Genomic DNA, 26,470 nt, shown 5'->3' with positions numbered 1-26,470 from the left:
GGAAGACACAGAAGGATAGGGACTGGGCAGATGAGAATAGGGATGAAGGAGCAACTGAGGACTGTTTTGAGTGATTGGAAAAAGTCTTCTTTTTTTTATTTTTTGGAGGGCAATTGGGGTTCAGTGACTTGCCACATTGTCACATGGCTAGTTTTGTGTTACGTGTCTGAGGTCGAATTTGAACTCAGGTCCTCCTGACTCCAGGCCCAGTCCTCTATTCACTGCACCACCTAGCCGCCCCTAGAAGAAGTCTTCTTATCAATGATAATAAAGTGCAGTCTTACTAACTCGTTATCTTAGATTTCAATTCTCTGAGTTATTTTTATTCTGTTCTGTCAAATCCAAAGATCATTCTCCTTGACAGAAGAAATTGGGGAAAAAAAATAAGACTAATTAGCTCTCTCTTCTTTCCATAAACAACCATCCTGTCCCTTTTGCCATCCTCTGCTTCCAGATTTAGCCCTTTTATAAGGCCCTTTTCCTTTCCTTAGTATTTATCACCAGCCTAAGCTCATTCTGAATTTGATCACTCCTGACCCAATCTTCTTTAAAGACCACATAATGCTTTTGTGTTAATCCTCTGTTATCTGCTCTTGCTTTCATTTCTGTAATATCTTTTTTTTTTAATTTAAGTCAGCCACATGAGTTTCTTCTGCATCCACATTGGTCTTTTCCAATTCTCTCCTAATGAGAATCGCTTCTATTTGTATCTTAGAATTTCATTCTATAAGAGCTTCTACCTTGCTTAAACTGACTTCCCTTATACAATTTTAAGCCGTGGGATCCTAATATCCTTTCTTTAAAAAAAAATTCAGTTAACAAGCATTTGTTTTCTCTTCCTCCCACCTCCTCCCCACCCCCGGAAAAAGAAATATAAAACCAAACATAACTGGAACTCTGAATTTTCAACTTTGACCAACATTATTCATTGCATCACCACAGGAGGGTGTCAGTGAGCTTAGAATATGAACACTTTGCCTAGATAAATATCTCTTCAACACATCTGTAAATTACAGTCAACAAGGCTAGGCAAGTTAACCTTCAGATTGTGAGTCAAGGTCCCTTTCTACACTAATGTGAAGTTCTTTTAGAAAGTTCTGAAACACTTAATTTTCTATATCCTCGCAAAGAATTTTTGTTTTTCGGTCATTTCAGTTGTTGTGCTCCGTTCTTCATGATCCCATTTGGGGTTTTCTTGGCAAATATCCTATAGTGGTTTGCCATTTCTTTCTCCAGCTCATTTTACAGGTGAGGAAACTGAGGCAAACAGGGTTAAGTGACTTGCTCAGGGTCACACAGCTAGTAAGTGTCTGAGGCCAGGTTTGAACTCGTGTCTTCCCAACTCCAGATGTGGCATTCTACCCACTGTATCACCATACAGCAACACCTCCATTCAAAGGAAAGTAGACTTAAATTAAAGAGATGTTTTTGAAATAATAAAAAGAAACCATTGTATTTGGGGGTCATAGGAATGAGGAAAATGAACTAAATGATCTCCAAGTGCCCTTCTAACCCTTTAATTTATGATGTTAAGACCAAATTTAACATCAGGTTGATAAAAAGCACTAATGAGCTCTGTAGTGGTGTTTTGGAGTCTCCATCCTCAGGATTTTCAAGAAGAAAGTATATATTTCTCTGTCTAGATTGATTAACTGAACTAAATGATCTCTAGGTCTCTTCTAACTCTATTGTCCTAAAATTCATTGGTTCTTTCCTGTCCTTTCCTGATTGCAAGTGATTATCCCACTGCCACCATTTTTTGTGTTTGTTCTGCATATACTTTATATTTACTTATATGTGTACATATTGTTTCCCCCAATAGAATATAAGTCTATGTAGGACAAGAACTGTCTCTTTGTTTCTGTACCTGCCATGCCTAACACAGTTGGGCACATAGTAGGTGCTAATATACAGTTATAAGAATACGTGTCTAATAATCTCAAAGGAATGCACGTGGTGGAAGGGGCTAGAAAAAGATTGTGCGTTGTCACCTCATTCTGATCTTACTAGTTCATTGAATGACTTTATAACCTTTCTATATCTGTTTCTTGCTCTGTAAATTGGAATTTTCTGGTTACTTCAAGAGAGCAGTTGGACATCTTGATGTTGACTAGTGAGATAGTATCATTTTCACTCATAGAAGCTCTGCGTAGTGACCCCTAACATGAATATTCTGCATCTCTTTTGTGGGTAGAGTCCTGTTTTATCTCCTAAATTATTATGAGAAAAAGCTAGTAGAAATGGTGATAAAGCAGTTCACCATTTAATTTCTAAGGCATGATGATGATGTAATAGTTTTTCCATTGTAATTCCCATTTTTGAAAGTTTAGAACTCTTGTAATTATTCTAAGGAACACTTAATCCAACATTATCCCTTTGTTAATTTGACATTTTCTAAGAGAAACAGAATATAAAACCTGAGGTACTTAAAGAAATGCAAATAGAAAATCTTCAGAGAATGAGTAGAGAAACATGAGCAGTCTGTTCTGAAAGTGGATTTAACTTCAAAAACTAGAAAGGAGCCATATTTCATGTGTATACGTGGGTTTTTCTTTTCAGATTCCTTAGTTGGATAATCCAGTTACCCATATTAATGGCATTGTCCAAAGTGTTCATGGGTTGAAACTACATTTTTATGGTCTTAAAATATTTTTTTAGGTCACTATTCTTATCATGTTGCACTTGAATCTTATACCTCAGTTTTATTAACCTGTAGTATTATTTATGTTTCACTATTCAGTTATAAGCCTGCCCTTTTCAAAAACCAACATAATTTTTATGCAAAATGAGACCAAAAGAGTTTAAAATAATCCTATGAGATAAGTACCTAATGTAGATATAATGGGACTTATTATAATATTTATAATAGAGATATCTTCTGCTATCCAAAATTAAAATTCTGTATATGTAATTAGGAAAAATCCTGACACTTCATCAACTGTAAGGGAAATATGTAAGGCATTGGTTCACAATAGACATTAGAGCCAGGATTAGATGTTCTTGTCAATATTTTTTTAATTATCAGTTTGAAATCAATTTTACCTCAACTGATATTTTGTTATAGTGAATTTCACATTGGAAACAAGATATCTGGGTAGTATGAAAGCTCAGTGGGAGCAGTATGAAGACAAAATAATTAATTTAATGAATTTGAAGTGTTCACAAGAGTCTTAAAAGGACAAAAAGAAAGATTGAATGTTCCATTGGTATTACCTAAAAGAATCTGGATAGACCTGATCTTCTGTATTTTTGTTGTAGTAAACTGAGTGATATTGTGGGATCTGAATTAGAAAAGGGCCAAATGCTAGTCATGTTTCTCCTTATTCTTTCTATATACATCATTTTTACCATGATTTTGGTTTTTTTCTTTTAATTTTATTTTTTGTTCAGTTGTTTTTCAACCGTGTCCTACTTTTCATGATCCCATTTGTAGTTTTCTTGGCAAAGGTACTGGAGTGGTTTGTCATTCCCTTCTCCAGTTCATTTTATGGATGAAGAAACTGAGACACACAGGTTTAAGTGACCTGCCCAAGGTCACACAGCTAGTGTCTGAGGTCAGATTTCAACTCAGGAAGATGAGTCTTCCTTACTCCAGGTTCTGTACTCTGTCCATTACACTAGCTAGCTCTTCATTTAATATATACTAGATAGAAAGGAGGGTAAATAGAGATTGTTTCTCTTCACCCCCAGCACTTCTGTTTATCAAGATGGCATGAGAGAGAAGTTGTTTGAACATGAGTACCCTTCCTGCCATGTAGAAAGGTCTTTATTTTCCTCTACTCCATATCTTTTAGGGAGCAAGAGTTAGAGTCAAGGGCTAAAAGCTCTGGCAGAAATACTTAGGTTTCTGCAACAGCAATGGCAATACAATTGTAGTCTTTTCTTCTCCTGCCTCTTGTTTCATTTCTACCTTAGCCCTTAACAGTTCAATTTAAAAGAACAAGGTAACTCTCAATTAAATGAACAGATGTGGTACAATGAAGTTCTATCCAACTTAAAAGTTCTCTGATTATGTGAAAGTGCTATAAATGTAACTTCTATAAAATGCATCCTATATCATAAAATATATCTTTTAAAATGTATTATATCTTATATCATAAAATTGGAGGTATTTTCCCCTGGGAGGGGAGCAGCAGGGAGGAGTGGCCCTAAAAGTAGCAAAAATAACATGGTAAATATTTTGCCATTATAAAATAAAACAAAAATAAATTAATAAATATATTGGAAAAATTAGGAGTACTCAGAATGTAAATAACACAACTCTGCTTTAAAAAATAATTCACAAAATAAAAAATGTCAAAAGTGGAAATATATTACAATATCACACGTACTGACCACATAATCATCTGTCTCAACCTACCTCAATGATTGTTCCCAAAGGAAGGGTGGTATTTTTAGCAGTTCATGTGTTTTCTATCAGTGTAAAGCTTTCATGACACAGTTGAACTTCATATCCAAGTCTCTTACCTTTTTTTGTGCCTATTCCATCTCTTAAAGCTTATTGACATTTCGCCTCCCACCCTTGCCTGGTTAACATCTGTTCATTTTGCTTTCAGAGTATAAATATATCTCCTTTCTTTGTCATGGAACTTCTCTACTTAATAAAATTCTATCTGGAATTATAGGATCACAGATTTAGACCTGAGAGAGACCATATCTTGTTCCAATTTGTTTATTTTACAAAGTACTGAGTCCCAGGGAGGTTAAATGATTTGTCTATGTTCCCATATGGCCTTGGGCTAATCACTTTAATCTTCATGTGACTCAGTTTCCACGTTTGTAAACTGAGAGGAGTGGACTGGAGGGCTTCTCAAGTTTCTTCTGGCTCTAGGGCTGTCATCCTAAGTAGCAGATCTGAGTTTGGAATTTCTGCCTTCTGACTCCTTAATCTCCTTCTCTTCCTAAGATACCCACGCATCTTTCTTTCATTTTCCTCATCAATCCTGGTAAATGATGGTTTACTTCAATGAGTTTCCATCTTTTCACCCAAAATCCACTTTTTTACTCAGCAAATAATTTAGTGCCTTCTAGGAATCCTGAAGAAATGGAAATGCCTTCTCTGAAGGCAAATATGATTTTACAGAAAATGTAGGCCAAAGTGTAATAACCGTGATCTTCTCCCTGATTAGAATTAAAATATAGTATACCCTTAAACCCGGTAATAACACTACTAGTTCTGTATCTCCAAGAGATCAAAGGGATAAGGACTTACTTACAATAATCTTTACAATAGCTCCTTTGTGGTGCTAAAGTATTAGAAAGTGGGGTGGCTGAGTGGCGCAGTGAATAGAGCACTGACCTTGGAGTCAGGAGGACCTGAGTTCAAATCTGGCCTCAGATACTTAACACAAAAATTAGCCGTTTCACCTTGGGCAAGTCACTTAACCCCGATTGCCCTCCAAAAAAAAAAAAACAAATAAATAAAGTATTAGAAAGTGAGGCTATGCCCCTCAATTGGGGAATGGCTAAACAAGCTGTAGAAGATGATTGTGATTGAATATTATTGTGCTATAAAAATGATGAGCAGGATGGTTTCTAAAAAAAACTGGTAAAGTCTCATATGAGCTGATGCAAAGTGAACTGATGCAAAACCAAGAGAACATTGTACACAGCAATAGCAGTAGTTTAAGCATGATCAATCGTAAAAGACCTAACTTTTATGATCAAGACTGATACAAGACAATTCCAAAGAACCCATGATGGAAGATGGTAGCCACCTCCAAAGAGAGAGCTGATAAACTCTGAGTGTCTTTTGAAGCATTTTTTTACTTTATTTTTGTAGTTTTGTGGGCCTGGTTTCTTTTGCAACATGGCAAATATGGAAATATGTACTGCATGACTTTACATGTATAATTGATATAACATTACTTTTTCAAGGACTACAGGAAGGGCAAGAGGGAGGGAGAGAATATAGAACTCAAAATTTTTTTAAAAGAATGTTAAACTTATTTTTATATAATTGGAAAATATTTAATCTAATAAATAAAAAATGTTAAATTAAAAAAAATTAAACTATAAACTACTGAACTGTAAATTCCATGAGGCTAGGACAAATTCTATTGATCCTTATATCACCCAGCACCCGACTTAGTACACTCTGTGCACAGTACTGCTAAGGTGGGGATTATTACAAAGAATGAATGAGAGATGAACATTATCTTTTCGTTGTATTTGAGAGACTAGTTTAAAATTCAGCAGATGAAATGTGGGCTGAATTACAGGACAGGTAGATTTGGAACTGGTTAGATAATAGTCATGACTAATGCATCTGTATGAGAACTGTAGTACTATTGGCCCTATCTTCTTCAGTATTTTTATTACTGACTAGGAGGAGCATAAGAAATTAAATTATTAAATTTGTAGATAACATAAAGCTTATGGGAAGATCATGGCAGAATCACATTCCCAGAATATCTTGACAGATGAATTTAATGGGCTAAACTATCAAACTAAAACATAATAGGAATAAATGTTAAGTTCTGCATTTAAAGTCATTCAAAAACATTAAGTTCCTTCATATAGAACCAAGTGACACTACACCTTGAATACCCCGGGCATTACCTCCTACTCTTTTGCCAACTCCTAAGAAGGCTCAGCTCAGCTAAACCCTCTTTTGTGCCCTGTGTCCCCAAAACAGAATGCGTGCTCTCACTTTTGTACTTAGCAGTGCTTAGCATAGTGCTTGACATATAGTAAACACTTAATACATGCTTTTTCATTCATTTAAACATTCTACATGCAACACATAATAAAAAGATTATTAGCCCTCATGGACCTCAGAGTAGGGGTGTGACGCCAGTACTTCATGGTAATATATAATACTAGACGATAAATACATTAGAAAGTTCCAAAACAAAGTATTATGTGAAGTCCAAGGGAGCAAGTTTGTTACTGACTCAGGAGAATGAAGGAAGGCTTCTTGTAGGAGGTAACATTTGAGTTGAGTTTTAAAGAATCAGGGTAAGCCTTGTATTCACTTTAGCAGCACATATACTAAAATTGGCACATTGGGGAGAAAATCAGCATGGCTCCTGCACAAGGATACAAATTCACACAATGTTTTATGTCTTTTCCCCAGGTTTTGTTTTCTTCTATCATTGATTCTTTTTAAGTGTGTTTATTTTCTTTCATTTTTTATCTTCTTATAATTTTGCTTGTACTGCCTTTCTTTTGACTCATTCATATATTTGAACTGCATGTGTTGATAAAAGGTAAAATTTATCAATTAAAAAAATAAAGAATGGATAGTAATAGGTAATGAAGGGAGGCCATCCAAACCAACCTGTTTATGAACTGTAATCTCCATTTGCCTGCTTAGCATCTCCACTCGAATGATTGACTAGCACCTGAACATCAACATGTCTAAAACTGAGCTCATAATTTTCTCAGCTTAAAATTCATAATACACCTTGACCTCTCTGTATACTTGACCTCTTTTTTGGACATCTCCAGGCTTCTATCTCCTCTTTCTGATGCTTCCCTGTCCTGATTTTCCTCCTGCCTGTCTAACCATTCCTGAGTCTTTTTTGTTGGATTTTTATCCAGGTCATAGCTGCTAACCGTGGGTGTCCCCCAAGGGTCTGTCTTTCTCTTTTCCCTCTATACTATCTCATTTGGTGATCTCATCATGGGTTGAACTATCTTCTGTATGATGGCGATTCTCAAATCTGTGAATCCAGTGCCAGCCTCTCTCCTGAGCTCCAGTCTCCCATCACCAGCAGCCTCTTGGACATCTCTGATGTACCACAGACATCTCAAAATCAATGTATTTAAAACAGGACTAATTATACATTTCCACCCAGATCCTGCCCTCTTCCTTATTTCTATGAAGGGTGCCAGCATCCTCCCAGTCTTGCAGCCTCACAACCTAGTGTCCTTATCTCCTCTCCCCCACTCACTCCACATATACAATCTGCTGCCAAGTCTTGTTAGTTATATCTTCACAGCATCTCTTCTTTACAGCCCCTTCTCATCAGTCACACAGCTCCCTTCCCATGGGAAGGCTCTAATCACTTTAATCCCCAGGCTATTACAATAGCCTTCTACTCAGCTACCTAAATGATTTTCCTAAAGCACATGTCTGACTATGTCACCCTACATATATTTTAGTGATATATTCCAGTGGCTACCTATTACCTGCAGAATCAAATACAGCCTCCTGTGTTTAGCATTTAAAGTATTTTATAACCTGTCCCATTACTATCTCTATCTAGTATTCTTATAGGTAACTAGGTGGTGAAGTGGATAGAACACAGGACCTGGAGTCAGGAAGACTAGCTGTGTGACCCTGGGCAAGTCACTTCACCCTGTTTGCCTCAATTCCTCATATGTAAAAATGATCTGGAGAAGGAAATAGCAAACCATTCCAGTAACTTTGCCAAGAAAACTCCAAACAGCAAAGAAGTTTTCTTATACTTTACTCTCCTCTATATTCTCTATGACCTGATAACACAGGTCATAGAGAATATATTCTTCCTCATATACAGCACATCTCCCAATTCCTTACCTCTGCATTGACTATCCCCCGTGCCTATAATGCTCTCCCTCCTCACCTCCCAGCTCCTGGTTGCCCTGGCTTCTTTCAGAATGTCACTTTCATGAGGCCTTGCCCATCTTCCTTTCTCCTCTTTCAGCTCCCCTTTCCCCTCGCAGTGACTTCTTTCTGAGATTACCTTCCATTCATGCTATATAAATATATCATAAGTACATAGATGTTTGTATGTCATTGCTCCCATTCAAATGCGAGTCCCCCGAAATCAAGGACTCTGTTTTTGTCTTTCTTTATATTCTCAGAGTTTAGCGTAGTGCCTGACACAGAATAAAGTGCTTAATAAATACTCATTGAATGATTTGTCAGAGGTTCTCTTTAAAGTTCTGGTGTACCCTGGTGGCATCTTTAAAATTGCTCCTTTTATTTCCACTTATCTACTGTCACACTCCTTAGTTCAGACTTCCCCTATATCTGGGACACACTTACCTCCCAAATCTTGAGATATTTATTTTCCCTCAAGCCAAACCAAGGAGTCATCTCTTCCATAAAACTTTCCTTAATCCCCCTGGATAGAACATAATATCTCCTTCCTGAAATTTTCTCTGAGCGCTTTATCTGGAACTCTCTTTGCCCCCATCACATTCTACCTTGTATCATATTTCTCCTTTAGATAGAAAGCCCTTGAAAATAATGACTACTTGGTTTTTCACCTTTCCATTTTTATTCTTTTATATAGTAGTATATTTTTAATTGACTTGAATTTGAAGAACAGGAAGGGATGCAGTGATAGGAAGTCATGGCTAGGGTGGAGAGGTAAAGAAGGAGTGAGACAGAGGAGACAGAGACAGAATTTAGACAGGAAGACTATTACAAGAGATTTTTCAAACTTGATATTAGGCACAAACATTTTGCATGATGAATTCTAAGCCATAGTGTTTCAAATACCATCAATTTGAATATTGAAGTCACTAAGGATTATGGTAGGAATGGTGATAGAGAAAACTAAGCAAAATTCTACTGTTATTGAGGAAAGTAAGTAAATTCCCTAAAAATGAGAAGATGACAAAGCAAGAATCTGGTCAGATTCAAGATGGTGTAAATTTCAAAATAGGAGGGATTATGACTACATATAGCAGAGTGAAAGTCTGTGAATGACAGAATGTGTCATTCTTCCCTGCTGTCCCTGTCAAATGGAGTCAGATGTGAGAGACTGAGAGTTTGCATATGGATTCTTTAGGAGAAAACCAAGTTTTACTTTGTACCAGAGGTGGAAGGAAAAGAAAGCTTATTGGATGAATGAGGAGTTTCCTCAGAGGAGAGAGGAAGAGGTGGGTAGTGGAAGATATGGACCAAGGATGAAACAAAGAGAGATGACTCAATGTGAACTTTTGTTAATGTTTTTAAAGGCACTTGACCCTGTTTAGTACAGGATGAAGGAAACATAATGGTGCAAATGCTTATGTGAAAAGAATGTAGGGGTTCCAGTAGACTAGGAATTCAAGATGAACCAACAGAGAAGAAGGAAAAAAAAAGAAAAATTCATACTGTATTCTTAGGCTTTATTAACTAATAAAAGCATGGTGTCCAGACTGAGAGTGCTTATTCTCTTGTTGCCCTTGGTCAATAAATCTGGAATATTAATTCTCTTCTAGAAACCACATTTTGGGATATTGATAAGCCAGAATGTGTCCAAAGGAGGACAGTCAGGTCAATGATACCTTCTGGAATTTCCTTTTCAATTGTTAGTATATTTCCCTATATCTTGGCCTTTTCTTATTATACTCCTTTCATCTTCTTGCTCTCTCCTCCCAGAACACTACATCCCTGGCCACCCTCTATATTATGACATGTATCTCTTCTCTTTCCCCCTTGTTGGGAAGAGAAAGAGGCATTCCTCTTGTTCCTCTATGTCATTTTCAGCCTATTGAGCATTTTGCCTACTGCTATTATTACTCAACAACCTCTAATCCTCTGTGATTCATTCCTTTCATCTTTATCATTCTAACTAGATCCTAGTTGCAGTCATTTGTCAGCCCCAGAGGTCATTCCTCATCCTTTTTTGAGAAGTTTCTTAATTGAATCACAATCTGCATCTTCTCCCCAACCACTACTGCTCACATACTCAGGGACTTCAGATTATATATTGATGCCTTTCAAACCCCCTGGCCTTACTGTTCAGTCATCTTCAACTTGGTCTGACTTAAGCCACCCCTTCCTCTGTGCCCTCTGGAATTCCCATTGTATAATGAATAAACTCATCTTCATTCTGGGCCTCTTCCTCTTATTCCTTCCCTCTACTTGCACTTATGGATACCTGGCATCCCCAGCCATCCTCTCCAGCTTCGGCTATGCCTTCTCTAATATCCCCAGTTTCCAAAATCATTTTCTTCAAGCATAGATCTGACCTTGTCACTCTTCTACTCAGTAAACTCCAGTGCTTCTCTACTGCTACTAGGGTAAAATATATGTTCTTTTTGGTCTTTAAAGCCCTTCACTACCTGACCCCCCACTTCACTGTACCAATTAATCAATAGTCATTTTATGTGGCACCATCATATTCTTCTTCCTATATTCTATAATCTGTCTAGACTATCCCTTTTTGCTGTTCCCTACATAAAATATTCCATCTATCATCTCTATACCTTTGCATTGACCATCTCTTATGCTTAGAATGCTCTCCCTCCTTACCTCTGCCTCCTAGAATCCCTTACTTCCCTCAAGACTCTGCTCAAGTGTGGTCTTCTACACACAGCTCAGCTGATCCACCCAACTGCTTGTGCCTTCCCCATATAAACTACCTTATATTTATTCTGTAGACACCTAAATACTTATATGTTGTCTCTTCTGATAGAATGTAAACTCCTACAAAGGAGAGATTGGTTCATTTTTGTCTTTGTGTTCCCATCACCCAACACATTGGCTGGCACAAAGTAGATACTTAATCAATGCTTGATTGATTGTAAGAGTCAGATTTTAATTCATCTTCATTCTTCAAACCCTGGATTTGACTTGCCTTTCTAGAAAACCTTATTATACATTACTCCTCTTGATGCACTCTATGATCCAACCAAACTGACCTTCTTACTGGAACTCTGTCTCTCATCTCTGTGACATAGCACGGGTTGTTGCCCATGTCTGGATTGCATTCTCTTTTCCCCTGTGCCTCTCAGAATCCCCTGTTTTCTTAAAAACTCAGCTCAGGCACTATCTTCTACATGAAACTTTGCCTGGTTTCTCCTCCACCTGGCTCCTAATGCCTAACTCCCCCTCCAAAAAAAATACGTAATTTGTATTCATTTTGTGCATATTGTATATGCTTATATTAGTACATTTCCCATGATAAAATATAAGCTTCTTCAGAGCAATAATTTATTTAATTTAAGAATCTATTTAATTTTTACTTCATATCCCTAGCAGCTTACACAGTACCTGATATATTGTAGATGCTTAATAAATTATTGATTGATCCCCAAATCCTGTACTCTTTCTACACTTCTCTATAAAAACAGTAACCTTCCCATTACTAGAAATGATTAGATAAAAGTGAATTTACCCACTGTCAAGGCTGTTGTAGTGAGCACTCTAAAATTGGATTAGAGATTTTGTACCTTTACCTCCACTTAAAAACTTCACCTTCACATCTTTTCCCTCCACCTGGAGTTTCTTTACATTATATGATCACTCATGTTTTTTTTCAAATGCTTTAACTTCTGGTTTACATCATTCATTTCCTCCAGATTTTGAGTTACAAATTTTCTCCCTGTTTTTCCCCTACCCACCACCCCAAAATAGCAGTCCCACAAGATATCCTCTCCTCCAGTCTGCTCTCTCCCATATTTTCTCCCATACCCCTTTCGACTTTTCCAGTGGATCTCTATGCCCCAGTGCCTGTATATCTTATTTCCCAATTACATGTAAAATAGTATTAATAATAGTACTTTGAATTCCAGATTCATTCCCTTCCTCCCTTGTCTCCCACCCTTACTGGGAAGATAAGCAGTTCAGTATAGGTTGTACATGTGTGGCTAATGCAAAACAATAACATAGTAGATATATTCTAAAAGACTGACTATATTTCCCTCTCTCCTATCCCACCTTCCACTTGTTCTATCCTCTACTTTGATCCCATATGATCACTCATGTTAGAAAGACTGCCACTTTTACGTGACATGTGGGTTTTCTTTAGCAATTAACTAATCTCTTCTTGTGATCATCATTTCTTTTACTACTGTAGTTATTGTTTAAATCTGCAAAAAAAAATGGAATTTTTTTGCAAATCTATATTTGAAGGAAATGTTATCTTACAAATTATTCATTGTAGCACTAGGTCAGAACAATGTTTTTACATTCAGGAAAGTTTGTAGTTGAGTCTTTGACACACACTGTGAAGGGATCTTTTGTTCTCTAGAAAAGCATATTTCCTCATCCTTTGAGTCACCTTGTTTTTATTCCTTTGTTTACTCTTCAAGAGGAAGAATACTCACCTCCCAAAGCGATGTAAAAGGGAAAGCCTGTTTCAGAAATTAGTGTAGCAGTCTCAGTGTCTGTCCCTGCCCAAAAGGTCTAAATGTTGGCAGAGATTCATAAGAATATTTTTAAAATCTGAACTTCTTGAAAAATGTTATCTTCTGCTTCAGAATTCTTTGGACAGGAATATTTGTTCCTGAGCAGAAAATAAAAAACAAAAATAAGAACACACACATGCAACAGCAAAAAAAATCAAACATATAGACAGACATAAATAAAATCTGTTGTTAAATGTTGATGAACTTCTATTAGACCCAATGTCTGTGAAGCACTATATTAGCCACCTCATATAGTAGTCAGCAGGACCTGGGTTCATATCCTGACATATCCTGGTTCTATTACTCCCTCTTTCCCCACCCCACGTAAGTCCTTTAACCTCTCAGTGCTACTAGGCAGCTCTCTGAAACTCTGAGTTGCACATGGGTTACTGGCCCTAATCAGTGGGCAGAGTTTGTATAATGGGAATTTCCTACATAAATAAAAATCTCAGGCTCCATACAAAAACATCCAGTAATGGATACCTAACATTTTGTTGGGTAGTTTCTTGCTACTACTCATGTAGAACAAGGTTTCTTCACTTGGGATCCATCCCCAAGGAGTTTCGGTAAGGACTATGATGGGAAAAGTTCTTCATCACATTTCAAAATGTTATCCTAGCAAGGGGTCTGTAGGCTTCACCAGTCTGTGAAAGAGTTCATGACACAAAAAGACTAAGAACCTCCTATGGAGATGTTTAAGGGGGTTGATAATATTTAATTTTGTGCCTGTTTTGTGGAACTCAGGACTCGATTAATGCTGAGTTCTGGGTTTATTCTCCTTAGGAGGTAACAGGTCATGTGTAATCAGAAAGAGGTCCTGATTTCCTTATTTTGAAATTAAGTCCAAAAGAAAAACCCTTCAAAATGTTTCAAGCAATGACCCCAGAATTGAAATAAACCAGGGTTATTTGCATACATTTGGATCTTTTGTCATAGTCTCTGTTTTGTTGCTGCTGCTATTTGAGAAAGAATGTCTCAAAATAAGGCTGCCCTACTGTTGTAAAGATATATGTCCTGTATAGCAGCATAGCATAGTAGACAAAGAACTGATTCTGAAGCCTGAGAGACCTGGGTTCAAGACCTGCCTCTGAAACTGTCTTAAGACTAGAAATTGCAGAGACAGAAGGTGCTGAACTACATTGGTAGAAGTGGATTCTTACCCAAGAGTTGTCTAGCACATGTCTAGCACATATTTGTTTAACAAATGCTTTTTGGTTGACTGATATAATTTTATAAAATGGGCTTGTGCATACCTCAAGTCTCTTTTAGGTTTTCTCCAGGTGTGGTAGCCTGAAGTAAAGTCTCAGATGTCATTGTGTAGAGACTTGTGTGGCAAAGTGCCAAATATGAAGCCCTCTAAGGGCTTAAACAAAAGTAGAAGGACTTATCTTTCCTCCCAATGTAGAAAGCAAAGGAAGGTATTCGTGCATACAACTTTACACTTTGCAGCTCCAGAGTGAAAGTTAATTTATTTTCTCTTAAGTAGAATGTTTTATGCTTAAATATTATGGGGTTTTTAATTATCCTTTGATTATGACAATATTTCTTCAAAATGTCACCCATAAAGATAAAAGGCCTATAGAACACAATGTCATTGAATTGGAGAATACATTATTGTGGCATTTTCCTTGCTGCTGCTCAAGTATTTCCACTTTCTAGAAACTTCAGACCCTCGAGTACATTAGTGACATGAGAGTATATTCTGTAAACTAGTTCAGCCCCACAGTTGAAGGACCTAAGGTCAATAAGATCATAAGCAGGAATGTTAGTAAATATTAGGTATGTGATCTGGCATATTTAGACTCTACCACAGTCAGCTGAGACTTCCTCATTAATTACATGGGCACTGCCAAGTTTAGACTAATGAAACATGTTGGTTATTAAAATAATGTTTTGACTGAAAAGAATTGTTATCCCTTTATGAAAGTGTAGCTTAGTACCAATATTGTGGTTTATAGACCTAACTTAAATGCTTATGTGGGGATTAGAAATAATCATTATACAGCCATATTGTGTGTTTTAAGTTCATTCGCATACAATCCTGTTTTTCCATTATAATTGTCTATAAACAGAAAAGAAAGCCGGAATAGAAAAGCTCAAAAGAAAATATGAATTAGTCCACTAATATATGTATGTCACCATATTTAAATTTTTATCTTTACATTTTGGAGTGTTCTATTTTAATAATATTACAAAAGAAACTAATTTGCTCTGGTAGTAATGAACAAGGTAATATACAATATAGGGAAATATATATACTTTAAAAGGAATACTATAGATGCTGTTCATTTTCATTCTTAGAAATGATAGAAATTAAATGGACATACTAATTAACATAGTAAGTTTATTTGTAAGACTTTTTCAGCACATAATTAGAGTTAAACTGTATTAAAATTAATTAAATAATAAATTTAATTAATAAATTAAAATTAAACTGCATTAATGCTGAATATAATGCATTCCTGTGGAATGCTGGTAAAAGTAATCACAGATGGAATTATTCTTTGTCTCCTGGTGATAGGACAAGCACCTTTTCACATATTAGGATTCTGAGTCTTCAGTGTAAGAAAAATGCCTAATTACTATATGAGTCATTTCATAATTAAATGAAAAATTAATACTGAAAATCAGGTTTCAGCTTTGATGTATTTTTAACAATAATATTGGTAATTTAGGCCAGTGTTTGCAGTTACCAAATGCATATTCCTGGAAAATAGAAATATTTTTAAGCATTTAAGACTGTGTGCTCAGTATCTAATGTTAATGTCATAATGGCTGTATTTGTCCCAACCCTTGTGTGAGCTCTGTATTCCTCCACAGCCATTCTCTTGGCTCTTCTCTTCTCATTTTCCTTTAAAACCAGGCCTTACAAACAATAGAAAGTGGTGGTAGTCCACCTCTGCTGTGTAAACTAGCCCTAGCCAGACTGCTTAATCATTGCATTAAGTCTTCTTTCTCTCTGCTCTGGGAAGTTATAAAAATATGTTAGAATCATAATTTTCTTTCTATATACAGCTCAAGCCCCCAGCCAGAGAAAATTTGCTCTGGCAAAATATATAATAGCAGTTTAAAAAAAATTTTTTTATATCCTCCCAGATCCTGCTTTCTCTTAGCACTCTCTACCAAATTTGCATATGGCACAAATAGGCTAGGAAAAAAAAAGTTTATTATGTTTTTCTTACTTAAAAGGCAAAATAAACAGAAAGATAAACTCTTAAGAAATAGAGATTTGGGGAACAGGCGTATATTTTGCTGGAAAGAGAGAGGAAGAGGAACGGAGAAGAAGGAAATAAAATTTCAGTGGCCCTGGTCTCAGTCATTGCAGTTGTTTTAGCAACACAGAAGCTATTTCCTGGAGTCTGGTCCTGAAGACCTCATGTCTGACACTTTCCTTCCATGATTCATTAGGGCATTCTTCTCACTCTTTTTAGCTACTAGTAGCAGTAATTGCCTCTTTGCCTAACTTGTTTCTTGTTTCTATTCCGCTCTGGTGTAGTTTCCTCCCTCCTCCTTCCTTAAGATGGGAGGGGACTAGATTGTTAGTGTCTGGACCCCTAAGAGTCACTGGGTTGGGGAAGCTCCCTAAATGGATCAGGGATATACTCTCTCACTAACTTCTGTCCTGACCAGCAAATGTTCTTCTCCTACATACTTATCTCCTTGGCAACCCCAAGGGGTGCTATACATAATTTCGTTAATTTAGATATTTCTTCCAGTCATACAAATCACAACCAATTCATACTTGTTCCTGTCCTCCCCTAAGTTCCCCACAGAGGGATGGAGCACCATCTAGTGTATTGAGAAGAATCCTTCCAGGCCAGTGTCACAAGGACCACCAGTGCAGCACTCAGAACATCTGACTGTTTTCCTCCCCCTCATTCTTGCCATATGACATGCCCTTTTTAATTCATATATCTCCCTGACTGTATGTTATCCTCTGGCTCTTCAAAGTTCTTTATTTGTCATATGGTATACAGCCTGCTGAATAGAAAGATTTACTAAGTCACATTTATTATGTCTCAGTCCACATTTTTATGCTGACCCTACTACTGGTGAATACTGTCTACCCACTGATGCATGACTTATAATTTAATGTATTTTTTTAAATGAAAACATATGCTTTAAGGGGTTGTACCTTGAAATCTGAGAGGACGTCCAAAACACCATCAATATTGCCATTTTATACCAGATGCTCTAATATAGCTTCTTTTGTATGTATAAAATTTTTAATGATATCAGTGTAGCACTCTCTATATATTAAAGTAGCATGAATGTCAAGCTATCTAAGAGTCTATCGTTGCTAGGGGAGACCTTATTCATATGGTCAGAAACTCCATAAATTGATGGAAAATTTTCTTTTTAAATTACTTTCATAAAGCAAGAAGAATGCAGTAGTCATGAAACCAGTCATCAGTTCCACCCCAACGCTGCTGCCTTGCCAACCAACAGCCCTTTTAGCAAATGTGTTCCCAAGGCAAAGCCATTACCACAAAGCATAGTCAGATCAAGTTCTCAGAGGATGGCATTCATTTATTTTCCCTAAGCAGAGCAGTGATCCATTAAAAGGTACAGATATTTCAAAGAGAAATCCTGTTATTAACTGCTTCAGAAACTAATTATGCATTGTGAGGTGTACAGTATGTTTTCTTTTTATTCATGGATTCCCTTGAAAAATTTATTTTCTTTACACACTGCTATTTTTCCAATAGGAAATCATTTCAGTGAATATCCTTCCCTGACAAACGTCCCTTATCCTTTGCCAACCTGTATCTCACAACAGCTCCCCTTGCCACTGTACCAGGTCTTCGCCTTTGTTCTAGTCTGGTTCCCTTGGGTATTGCCTAAAGGGGGAAAGAAGATGCCACTCAGTAGGAAAAAGTGAAGTAACATAACAGAAGACAAAGGGTATTGTTAGAAGCCAGCAAATTCCATGCCCTGATTGTTATGGTTTGTAAGATTCATGTCATTAGAATTCTGAATCTGGTAGTCAATTGTCATTTTTTGTGATGTTCCCAGAATTCCCTAAACCTTCCAATTTACTTCTTTAAAAATTATTCCTTATATATAGAATCTACAAGCCTTCAATTTCTTTCATTTCTTAATCTCAGCATACTTCTCCCATCCTCTCCTGTGCCTGCTTTCACTTTTAACTTGCTGAAGTAGAATCAGGTGTAGATGTGTGTATATGCAAGTGTTCACACAGAAATGTTCATGAGAGAATGTTGTCTTCATTTGAAGAACTTTTCCAAGTTCTTGGCATTTCTTTGCTAAAAATATTGAACATTAGGCACAATCATCTTCATGGATCCTTCCATTTAACCTTACATGTTTCCAGGCTCTTCATGTCTTCTGATTTCATTTGTAATAAGAATGTCAATATGGACATGATTCATTTCCTCTAGTAATGCATCATCTTGATTGGAATTGGACCAGGATCTCACATTTGAAAATACCAGCAATCAAATTCATATTTGTAGATGATCTAAAAATCAGAATTCTTGGTAATCTATTCTTTTTTTTCAACACCATCACCATAGAAATGGAAGAAGGACTTCTGTTCTTCAGGAATAAAGGTCTTCTCGTGTTTTTATCTTATTTCCTAGGTTGCAGTAGCCAAAAAATTAGTTACCTAGTGGATAACCTGCTGGTGATGACATGAGCTTTTCTATATATGTTTAGACTGATCCTCTCATACCTGACTTTTTTTATGTTACTGGGACCATAATAAAAGCCTTTATATCTTGTTAGAACCCACTGGAACACATAGCATTTAAGAATCCAGAGTCCCAGCCATACTATAATATGGCATAGGATGTGGGGATTTGGAAATATATTTACATATGTAAGTATACATATATGTACATTCATATGCACATATATATGAATATATTGCATTGGATTTTATAAATAAAAGGATGACAGACTGTTATGATACTTTCTGAGTGATAATGAATTGTAGTTTCTCAAGAGCTTTTTACAGTTACCAATAAGATATAGACAAGTCTGTCAAAACTGTGAATAGCAAAGCATATTTTATTACGCATAAAGGCCATGCTCTGGAATTGGCTTTTGGATAAAAAGACTCAGTTTCAGTTAGAAAAATAGATACTTTGGGGGCAACTAGGTGGTGCAGTAAATAGAGCACTGGCCCTGGAGTCAGGAGGACCTGAATTCAAATCCTTCCTTAGACACTTGACACACTTAACTAGCCGTGTGACCACTTAACCCCAGTTGCCCTCCAGAAAAGAAAAACAGATACTTTGCCTATTGATTGAGCAAGCTACCCCCAAACTTCCCATAAATTTAGAAAGATGTAGATTTTCTTATATTTGCACAATTGTTTTTTTTTATTCTAACCTAAACTCCTGGGCAGGTAGATGGTATAGGAGATAGAACACTGGGCCTAGAGTCAGGAATACCTGAGTTCAAATCAAGCCTCAGACACTTACAAACTTGTATGACCCTGGGTAAGTCACTTAAACCTATCTGTCTCAGTTTCCTCACCTATAAAATGAGCTGGAGAGGGAAATGGCAAATCATTCCAGTATCTTTGCCAAGAAAACTCCAAATGGGAACACAAAGAATAGGACATGACTGAAATAACTGAATGACAACAAAAACCTAAACTCCCATACTTTTTTGTTACTTTACCAATACTTTAAGTAACTACTTGTTTCTGCCACATTGATTTTTTTTTCCTTTTGGTCTAGCCATCCATGAGGTTTAAAGTGCTCATATTTATCAAGCAAAAGAAATATCCCAGAAATTCATTATGTCTTCATTTATTTAAGTCCACTAGCAGGAGGTTTTTATCTCTCCCCAGTGATGAATGTGAGCCATTCAGGTTTGGCTACCTGTTTTACTGTTTCTTTTTATTTATGATCCATGCAATATTTGGGAGAGCAGAAGTTGGCTCCATGTGAGGATTCCCTAATCCCCCACAGATATGCCTCTGCTAAAAAAAAAACAAAGTGAATAGATCCATTATGGCTCAAAGGTCACACATTTCCATCTTGCTCATATTGAGAAATACTTTTGATAATTGTCTGCCTTTTGTATCTCAAAAGAATAGAGGTATGGGCCAGGGGAGGAGTAGAAGGAACTCATTTTATTTCCTTAAATTTTCTTGATAAGTTTAAAGTAAGCCTCTTTTGAAGTTGCAGAATAGTGGTAGTGATGAAATAGAAGGAGCTAAGTAGGCCCGTAGGGAGCTTCAGAGTCAAACCCACTCCATTGATATTTTGGGATATTTTTCATCCAAGTGGCTCTGGGAAGTTTACAGGCAGGATATTGGTACAAACCTACGACGCTTGTGCAACAGCTACTCCCTAAAGAATGTGTACCTCACATCATAGTTCCTCCATGAGTTATATAATCATTTCAAGGCCTGTGCTATATCTCCTTTTCTGATTGATGCAACCTCAAGTCTCTCCCATCCAACTCCTGACTCTCACCCGAAATAATCTGGCCAGCGTGCTCACCTACCATCACCCCTACCTTATCCAGGTCTTGTGATCTAAAAATAGACAAATGTACTAAATTGGATTTTTTAAAAGAATTTTTTCATAAATGTGAAAAAAATCATTTTATGTTGCAAACTCGTAATTTTGGACTTTCATCTAATGGATTTCTTAAAGCAAATCACTTATATACAGAGTTCAGGGAAAAAAATACTAAGGAGCGGAGGTGCAAGAACTTGGAAGATAACTTAGAGGTCATCTAATCCAATTTATTCATTTTATAGAGGAGAAAACTGGGGCCCAGAGAGTTTAAGAGACTTGCCCAAAGTCACATAAGGCAGTGAGTAGAAGAGGTAGGATTCAAACCCAGGTCTTCTGATTCCAAATCCTTTCCTCCATGACTCATGGAAAGTTGTCTTCTCCAAAAAAAGGGGAAAGCATGTGTTTTGGAAGAAATATTATCCTCATTTAATTTAATTTAAACAAAACTATAAAGTCATTTTCCAGCATTATATAAATTATTTGAGGCCAGGAATAGTTGTCTTTGTATCCCTAGTACCTCTATCTGGCACATTTTGGTGTTGTTCTGTTGTTTCATTTGCATCCAACTTTTTGTGACACCATTTGGAGTTTTCTTTTTTTGTTGTTTTTTGGAGGGCAGTTGGGGTTAAGTGACTTGCCCGAGGTCACACCCCATTTGGAGTTTTCTTGGTAAGGATATTAGAGCTATTTGCCTTTAGTAGGAATTTAATAAATGCATATTAAATTTAAGTTAAGAGATGAAGTCAGCAAGTCCATGTGTCTGACAGTGGTTATTCCTTAAATTCATGTCCACTTTTGCCACTAGAAACTTTCAACTCAGACCTAAACCTGGAAAAATTGTGATGCTGGGTTCCTAGGTGATTCACGTTGTCCTTCATTTGAAGAGAGCATGCTCTGAGAGGTGTCAATGAACCACTGTTTACTTCCATGTAGCTGTGCAGTTACGGGTGCTGTTATGATAGTAACTGAACTTTCATACAGTATGTCCACATGGATTGTCTAACACAGCTAGGTAGTATCCTGGATGGATACAAACTGAGGTCTGGACCACCTCTGCCAAGATGAGGAGAATCAAGGATGGGGCTTGTAACCGCAAGCAAGGGACAAGCAGTAGCACCAAAAAGACTGGGTACTCTTTTCTCCAGTTTCCAGGAGGGTTATTAGACTAGGGTTGTACATCTATCACTACTAAAATATCTGTTTGGTATAAAGGGTACAAGTCTAGGTTCAGAAGGAAAGCCAACTCCATGGTCACTGTAAAAGAGAGAGTAGCCCTTGTGTTTTATTTGTCAGATTAACTCCTTCCTAACAAATGCTGGTTAAAAAAAAGATCATCCTAGAAAACAAATAGTGAGTAAACTATATATCCAAGCAAATAGCAAAAAGAAATCAGAAATTTGAAAATTAAAAAAAAAAATACACCAGAGAAAAGTATCTCTTCACCTGTGAAGCAAGATAAAATCTCAGCTCAAGACAGGAGAATGGACATTTTCATCCAGAGAAAGTCAATTCCAACAGTCTCTAAGAATTCTGGGCAAGTCAAGAATCAATTGGGCCAGTTTCCCATCTATGCCAGGTACTCCATGCATTATGTAATTGTCCACATGTCTCTTCCCATAAGTGGAACCAACTCAGTGAGTCCCTTACATAGGTACCTATTGCTGAGCTCAGCATTCTCTCTGCTTTGGGAGCTCTCAAGCTCTCCGTGTAGCCTGCAGCTCCAGGCTCTCCCTCCTCTTGAACAGGAGCCAGTGATACTTACATTGACCACCCAACTTTTCTTAACCTTATGTAATACATCTGCTTTCTGCTTTCATTTTATTCCCTTTTCCTTGGTTTTATCATTTTTAAAACCTAAGTATTTTTGCTATCAAGGTGGCTCGGTTTTTCTCTCAGAAAAACACTAGGGCCTAATTTACATTATACATGCTTCAAGTGTACTCATTTAACCCTCATTCATAATTATAGGTACCTCTTTAAATTATTGACCATATAACCAGAGGAGATCTGTCAATCCAAGATAACCGAGGGGAAAAACTGAGCAGGGAAAATATCCCTGGGGAGGATATTTGTGGTGCTACCCCCTGCTAACACATCATTATCATTATTTAATGCTTTGTGTTTTGTTCCCATTGTGTTTTCTTTTTTCTTTTCATTTAGTTATTGCTTTTTAGCTTTTCCAAACAAAACCCTTTTTAAAATTATGCATAGTCAAGCAAAACAAATCCCCACATTAGCCAGGTTCAAAAAAAATCTGTCTCAACCTGTATCCTGAGACCATCACCTTGCTTTCATGAGTTGGGTAGCATGTTTCTTCTGTGAATTAAAGGTGGGGAAAGTTTCGATGTCCCCTTCTTCCTTTTCCTGTTTTTTTTTTCTTTTGCTCTTTCCCATTTTCCTCCTCCCCCCCAAAAAAAAACCTAAAACATTGTAGTAAATATGCATAACCAAAACAAATTTCCATGGTGGCCATGTTCAAAAAGGTATGCCTTATTCTGCACCTGGAGTCCATAATGCCTCTGTCAGGAATTGGATGGCATGATTCCTTAACATGTGGCCTTTGTTTCTGAAAGAATAAGAGCCACAGTGTCGATGAGGAACATTGATTGACAAAGGAGGAAATTTATTGACTCTTAACATTTATAGGTGCTTTGGGGATTTTATAAATTTATAGATTGTTTTTAGATTTCTCCATTACACCCCTACACCAGGAGCCTTCTCTCTCTGTCTCCTGCTTGTCAGCTTCTTTTTACGTGTTGTCCGTCTCCATTAGATGATAAGCTCCTTGAAGGCAAGAACCAGCTTTCTTTTTTGGATTTGTATCCCCTGCACTTAGCACAGTGCCTGGCAGCACACAGTGAATATTCAATCATGTTTATTGACTGACTTTTTTTAAATTAAAAAAAAGTACAAGGAAATCTAAAACCTACATTTAGCACAGTAAAAGTAATACTAATTAGTGTAATTTATGTGAATTGTTCACCATTTATGCCTAATTCTTATACAGCACAACAATGTATGAATTATTAGATTAACTGTGATATAAGTTTTATTTGAATATACTAGTAACTTCTACCTATGTGTGCTTAGTCACCATAGTTTCTTCATAGATCCATAGAATTGAAGAGTTGTGAAGACCCTCTGAGTTTAGACCAGGAGTGGGAAACCTGCAGCCTGGAGACTGCGGTGGCCCTCTAGCTCCTCAAGTGCAGCCCTTTGACTGATTCCACCCTTCACAGAACAGATCCCTTTAATAAAAGGATTTGCTCTGCTTTTAGCTGTAGGAGCTACTCGCTTCATGTCGAAATGGGCAAGTTCATGAAACCCGGGAAGGTGGTGCTGGTCCTGGTCAGGCAGTACTCCAGGCGCAAAGCCGTCATCATCAGGAATATTGGCGAAGGGACCTCTGACAGGCCCTACAGCCGACCCTTGGTGGCAGGTATCAACTGCTACCCTCGAAAAGTGACTGCAGCAATGGGCAAAAAGATTGCCAAAAGATCGAAAATCAAGTCCTTCATGAAAGTTTATAACTACAAACACCTCATGCCCAACAGATACTCTGTGGATATCCCATTGGACAAAACAGTTGTCAACAAGGATGTGTTCTGTGACCCTGCACTGAAACGTAAGGCAAGGAGGGAGGCCAAGGTCAAGTTTGAGGAAAGGTACAAGACAGGCAAAAACAAGTGGTTCTTCCAGAAGCTACAGTTTTAGGACGACTACTGTGTTGGTCAGTAAATAAAATGTTTACTAAAAATGGAAAAAAAAAAAAAAAGGATTTGTTCTGTAAAACTTGGACTCAGTCAAAAGACCACACCCAAGGCCCTAGAATGCCACTGGTTTGCCACCCCTGGTTTAGATCATCCAGCCCTCCCTAAAGCCCAGAGTCCATTCTAAAAAGAATCCTCAAAACAAGCTCTTATCAATCCTCCACTCAGAAACCACCATCGTCATGGAGCTCACCATCCTATCAGTTTCCATTGCTAGACATCTCTAGTCACTGGAAAGCTGTTGAGTTAATTTTCTTATTGAGATGAAATCTGCGTCCATGCACCTTGCACTTTATAGGTCTCATTTTGTCTTCGGGGACCAGAATCCCTCGTCCACATGAAAGCCTGTCCAAAAACAGCCATCGTTGTACCTAAGCCTTCTTGTCTCCAGGCAAATCATGGCCCTCTCCACTAAGTCCTCATTATCCCGAGTCACTTTCCCAGCCACAAATTCAGGACTGAGAGGTGATCAGATGAGGGCAGACAGTGACACCACTGTTACTTCCCTTGTTTTGGATACTGTTTCTGTTAACGAGTTGTCATTACCTTTTTTGGCTTCCACATCTTGCTGCTGACTCACCATTGGGGTGTTAACAGACTGCAAGCTCAGTACTCACTGCTTACATTGCCCAGGGCCACAGTTTGTTGCTCATGTACATATAGAGTATGTCTGGGCACTACCTGATACAATTAAAGGACACATTTCCAAAATTTTGTTATTATAGCCAAATCAGAATAATACTAAATGCTTTTTCCTTACCTTAAAGTTCATGGGATTATTGCTCTAAACCCCAAATGGACCTTGTAGGCTAATCTAACCCCCTCATTCAAAAGATGAGGAAGCTCAGGCCAAAGGATGTTTCATGACTGGACAGATAGATGGCAGTAAATGTGAGAGACAGGATCTGAACCCACCTCCTCTAACTGCAGAACAAATTCTCTTTCAACCATACTAGAATTCCAGCTGGAAAGAATATTCTTTGTTCTTTTGAGAGCCAACAAACCATATCTGTTTGATATATACTTTTTGTAGTAATTGCACCAAAGACATATTTTGAATGTCAGATATCAATAGCAATGTCAGTAGTGATGCTACTTTACTGGTTGGATACTTCTCTTTACATGGTTATGGTGAATTCTCCCAGAATATTTAGACCCAGTTCACACTCAGACTCCATTATCCTTTCCTTCTTCTAATGGTCTGTCTTTTATTGATTTCCAATTATGTGTAAAAATAATTTTTTACATTTTTTTAAAATTTTGAGTTCCAAATTCCGTCCCTCCTCTACCTCTCCCCTACTTCAGAAAGCAAGCAATTTGATATAGTTTATACATGTGCAGTCATGCAAAACATACTTCCATGTTAGCCATGTTGCAAAAGAAAACAGACAAAAAAAACCTAAACAAACCAAGATAAATAAAATAAAATAAAAAAGTGTGCTTCAATCTCCATTCAGACTCCATCAGTTAGAAGTGGATAGCATTTTTCATCATAAGTCCTTACAAATTATCTCAGATCATTGTGTTGCTGGGAATAGCATCTAATAGTATTAATAATGATCTCCCTGTCTCTTTTTTTGCAGCTATAATTAACATAGCTGGTCAGGGATTAGTTTTGTCATGAAAAAAAGTAAGAATTTTAACAGCTAAAGCAACATTCAATTTAACTGGCTAGAAAAGTGTGATGCTTATGAAGGTCTCATCTTCAGTAAAGATAACAACTCAAGGGTGTATATATACACAACCTTAACAGTGGTACCATCACCCATTGGTGCCCTCTCAGAAGCAACACGTGTGTGTTGCAGCTACAGTGGATGAGCTTGTCTTTCTGCAGCTAGCATTTCTTTCAGGACACCTATGAATACAAAAGTAGGATTATTTCCCTTTCATTTTCTGGACCATTCAGTGTTAACCTTTGAGGGAACAAGCTGGATGGAAGGTATAAGGATCTAACCATGCTGTCTCTGTATTTAATTAACAATTGTTGCTTGACTATTTGGAATGCTAAATGTGCTAGCATAACATGTGAAGGCAGCAGAGGGGACACATTTCCAGGCCAAGGAGCTGTTTATCCTTCCAGTTTTTTGCGTATTTGAACAAGTGCTTTTGACACATACCCACACATGATGATGACAATGTTTG

The 26,470-nt window shown here is 37.2% G+C and overlaps 2 protein-coding genes and 1 non-coding gene across 5 annotated transcripts in view; all 3 read left to right on the top strand.

Moving 5' to 3' along the window:
- The window catches only part of VWA8 (von Willebrand factor A domain containing 8), a 442,846-nt gene that overhangs the window by 346,722 nt on the left and 69,654 nt on the right, over positions 1-26,470 (top strand). The gene's annotated exons all lie outside the window — the stretch shown is intronic.
- On the top strand, positions 6,970-7,073 carry LOC138146785 (U6 spliceosomal RNA). Its single transcript, XR_011164584.1, has one exon. It is a non-coding gene; the product is annotated as a U6 spliceosomal RNA (small nuclear RNA).
- On the top strand, positions 19,736-25,965 carry LOC138146643 (large ribosomal subunit protein eL27-like). The gene has a single exon (XM_069068651.1). The coding sequence runs from the start codon at positions 23,865-23,867 to the stop codon at positions 24,270-24,272; it is 408 nt and encodes a 135-aa protein (XP_068924752.1). The 5' UTR covers positions 19,736-23,864; the 3' UTR covers positions 24,273-25,965.

The sequence above is a fragment of the Petaurus breviceps genome, unplaced genomic scaffold (genome assembly GCF_028583685.1).
Source record: "Petaurus breviceps papuanus isolate PSGF00001 unplaced genomic scaffold, PetGlider_PUasm1.0 90769, whole genome shotgun sequence".
Classification (NCBI taxonomy): domain Eukaryota; kingdom Metazoa; phylum Chordata; class Mammalia; order Diprotodontia; family Petauridae; genus Petaurus; species Petaurus breviceps.
Note: the sequence above shows the minus strand (reverse complement) of the source record. Positions and strands in the feature narration are given on the sequence as shown.

What these genes read in the sequence shown, in the direction of transcription:
- LOC138146643 (XM_069068651.1), top strand. Translation starts at nt 23,865, where the DNA reads ATGGGCAAGTTCATGAAACCCGGGAAGGTGGTGCTGGTCCTGGTCAGG.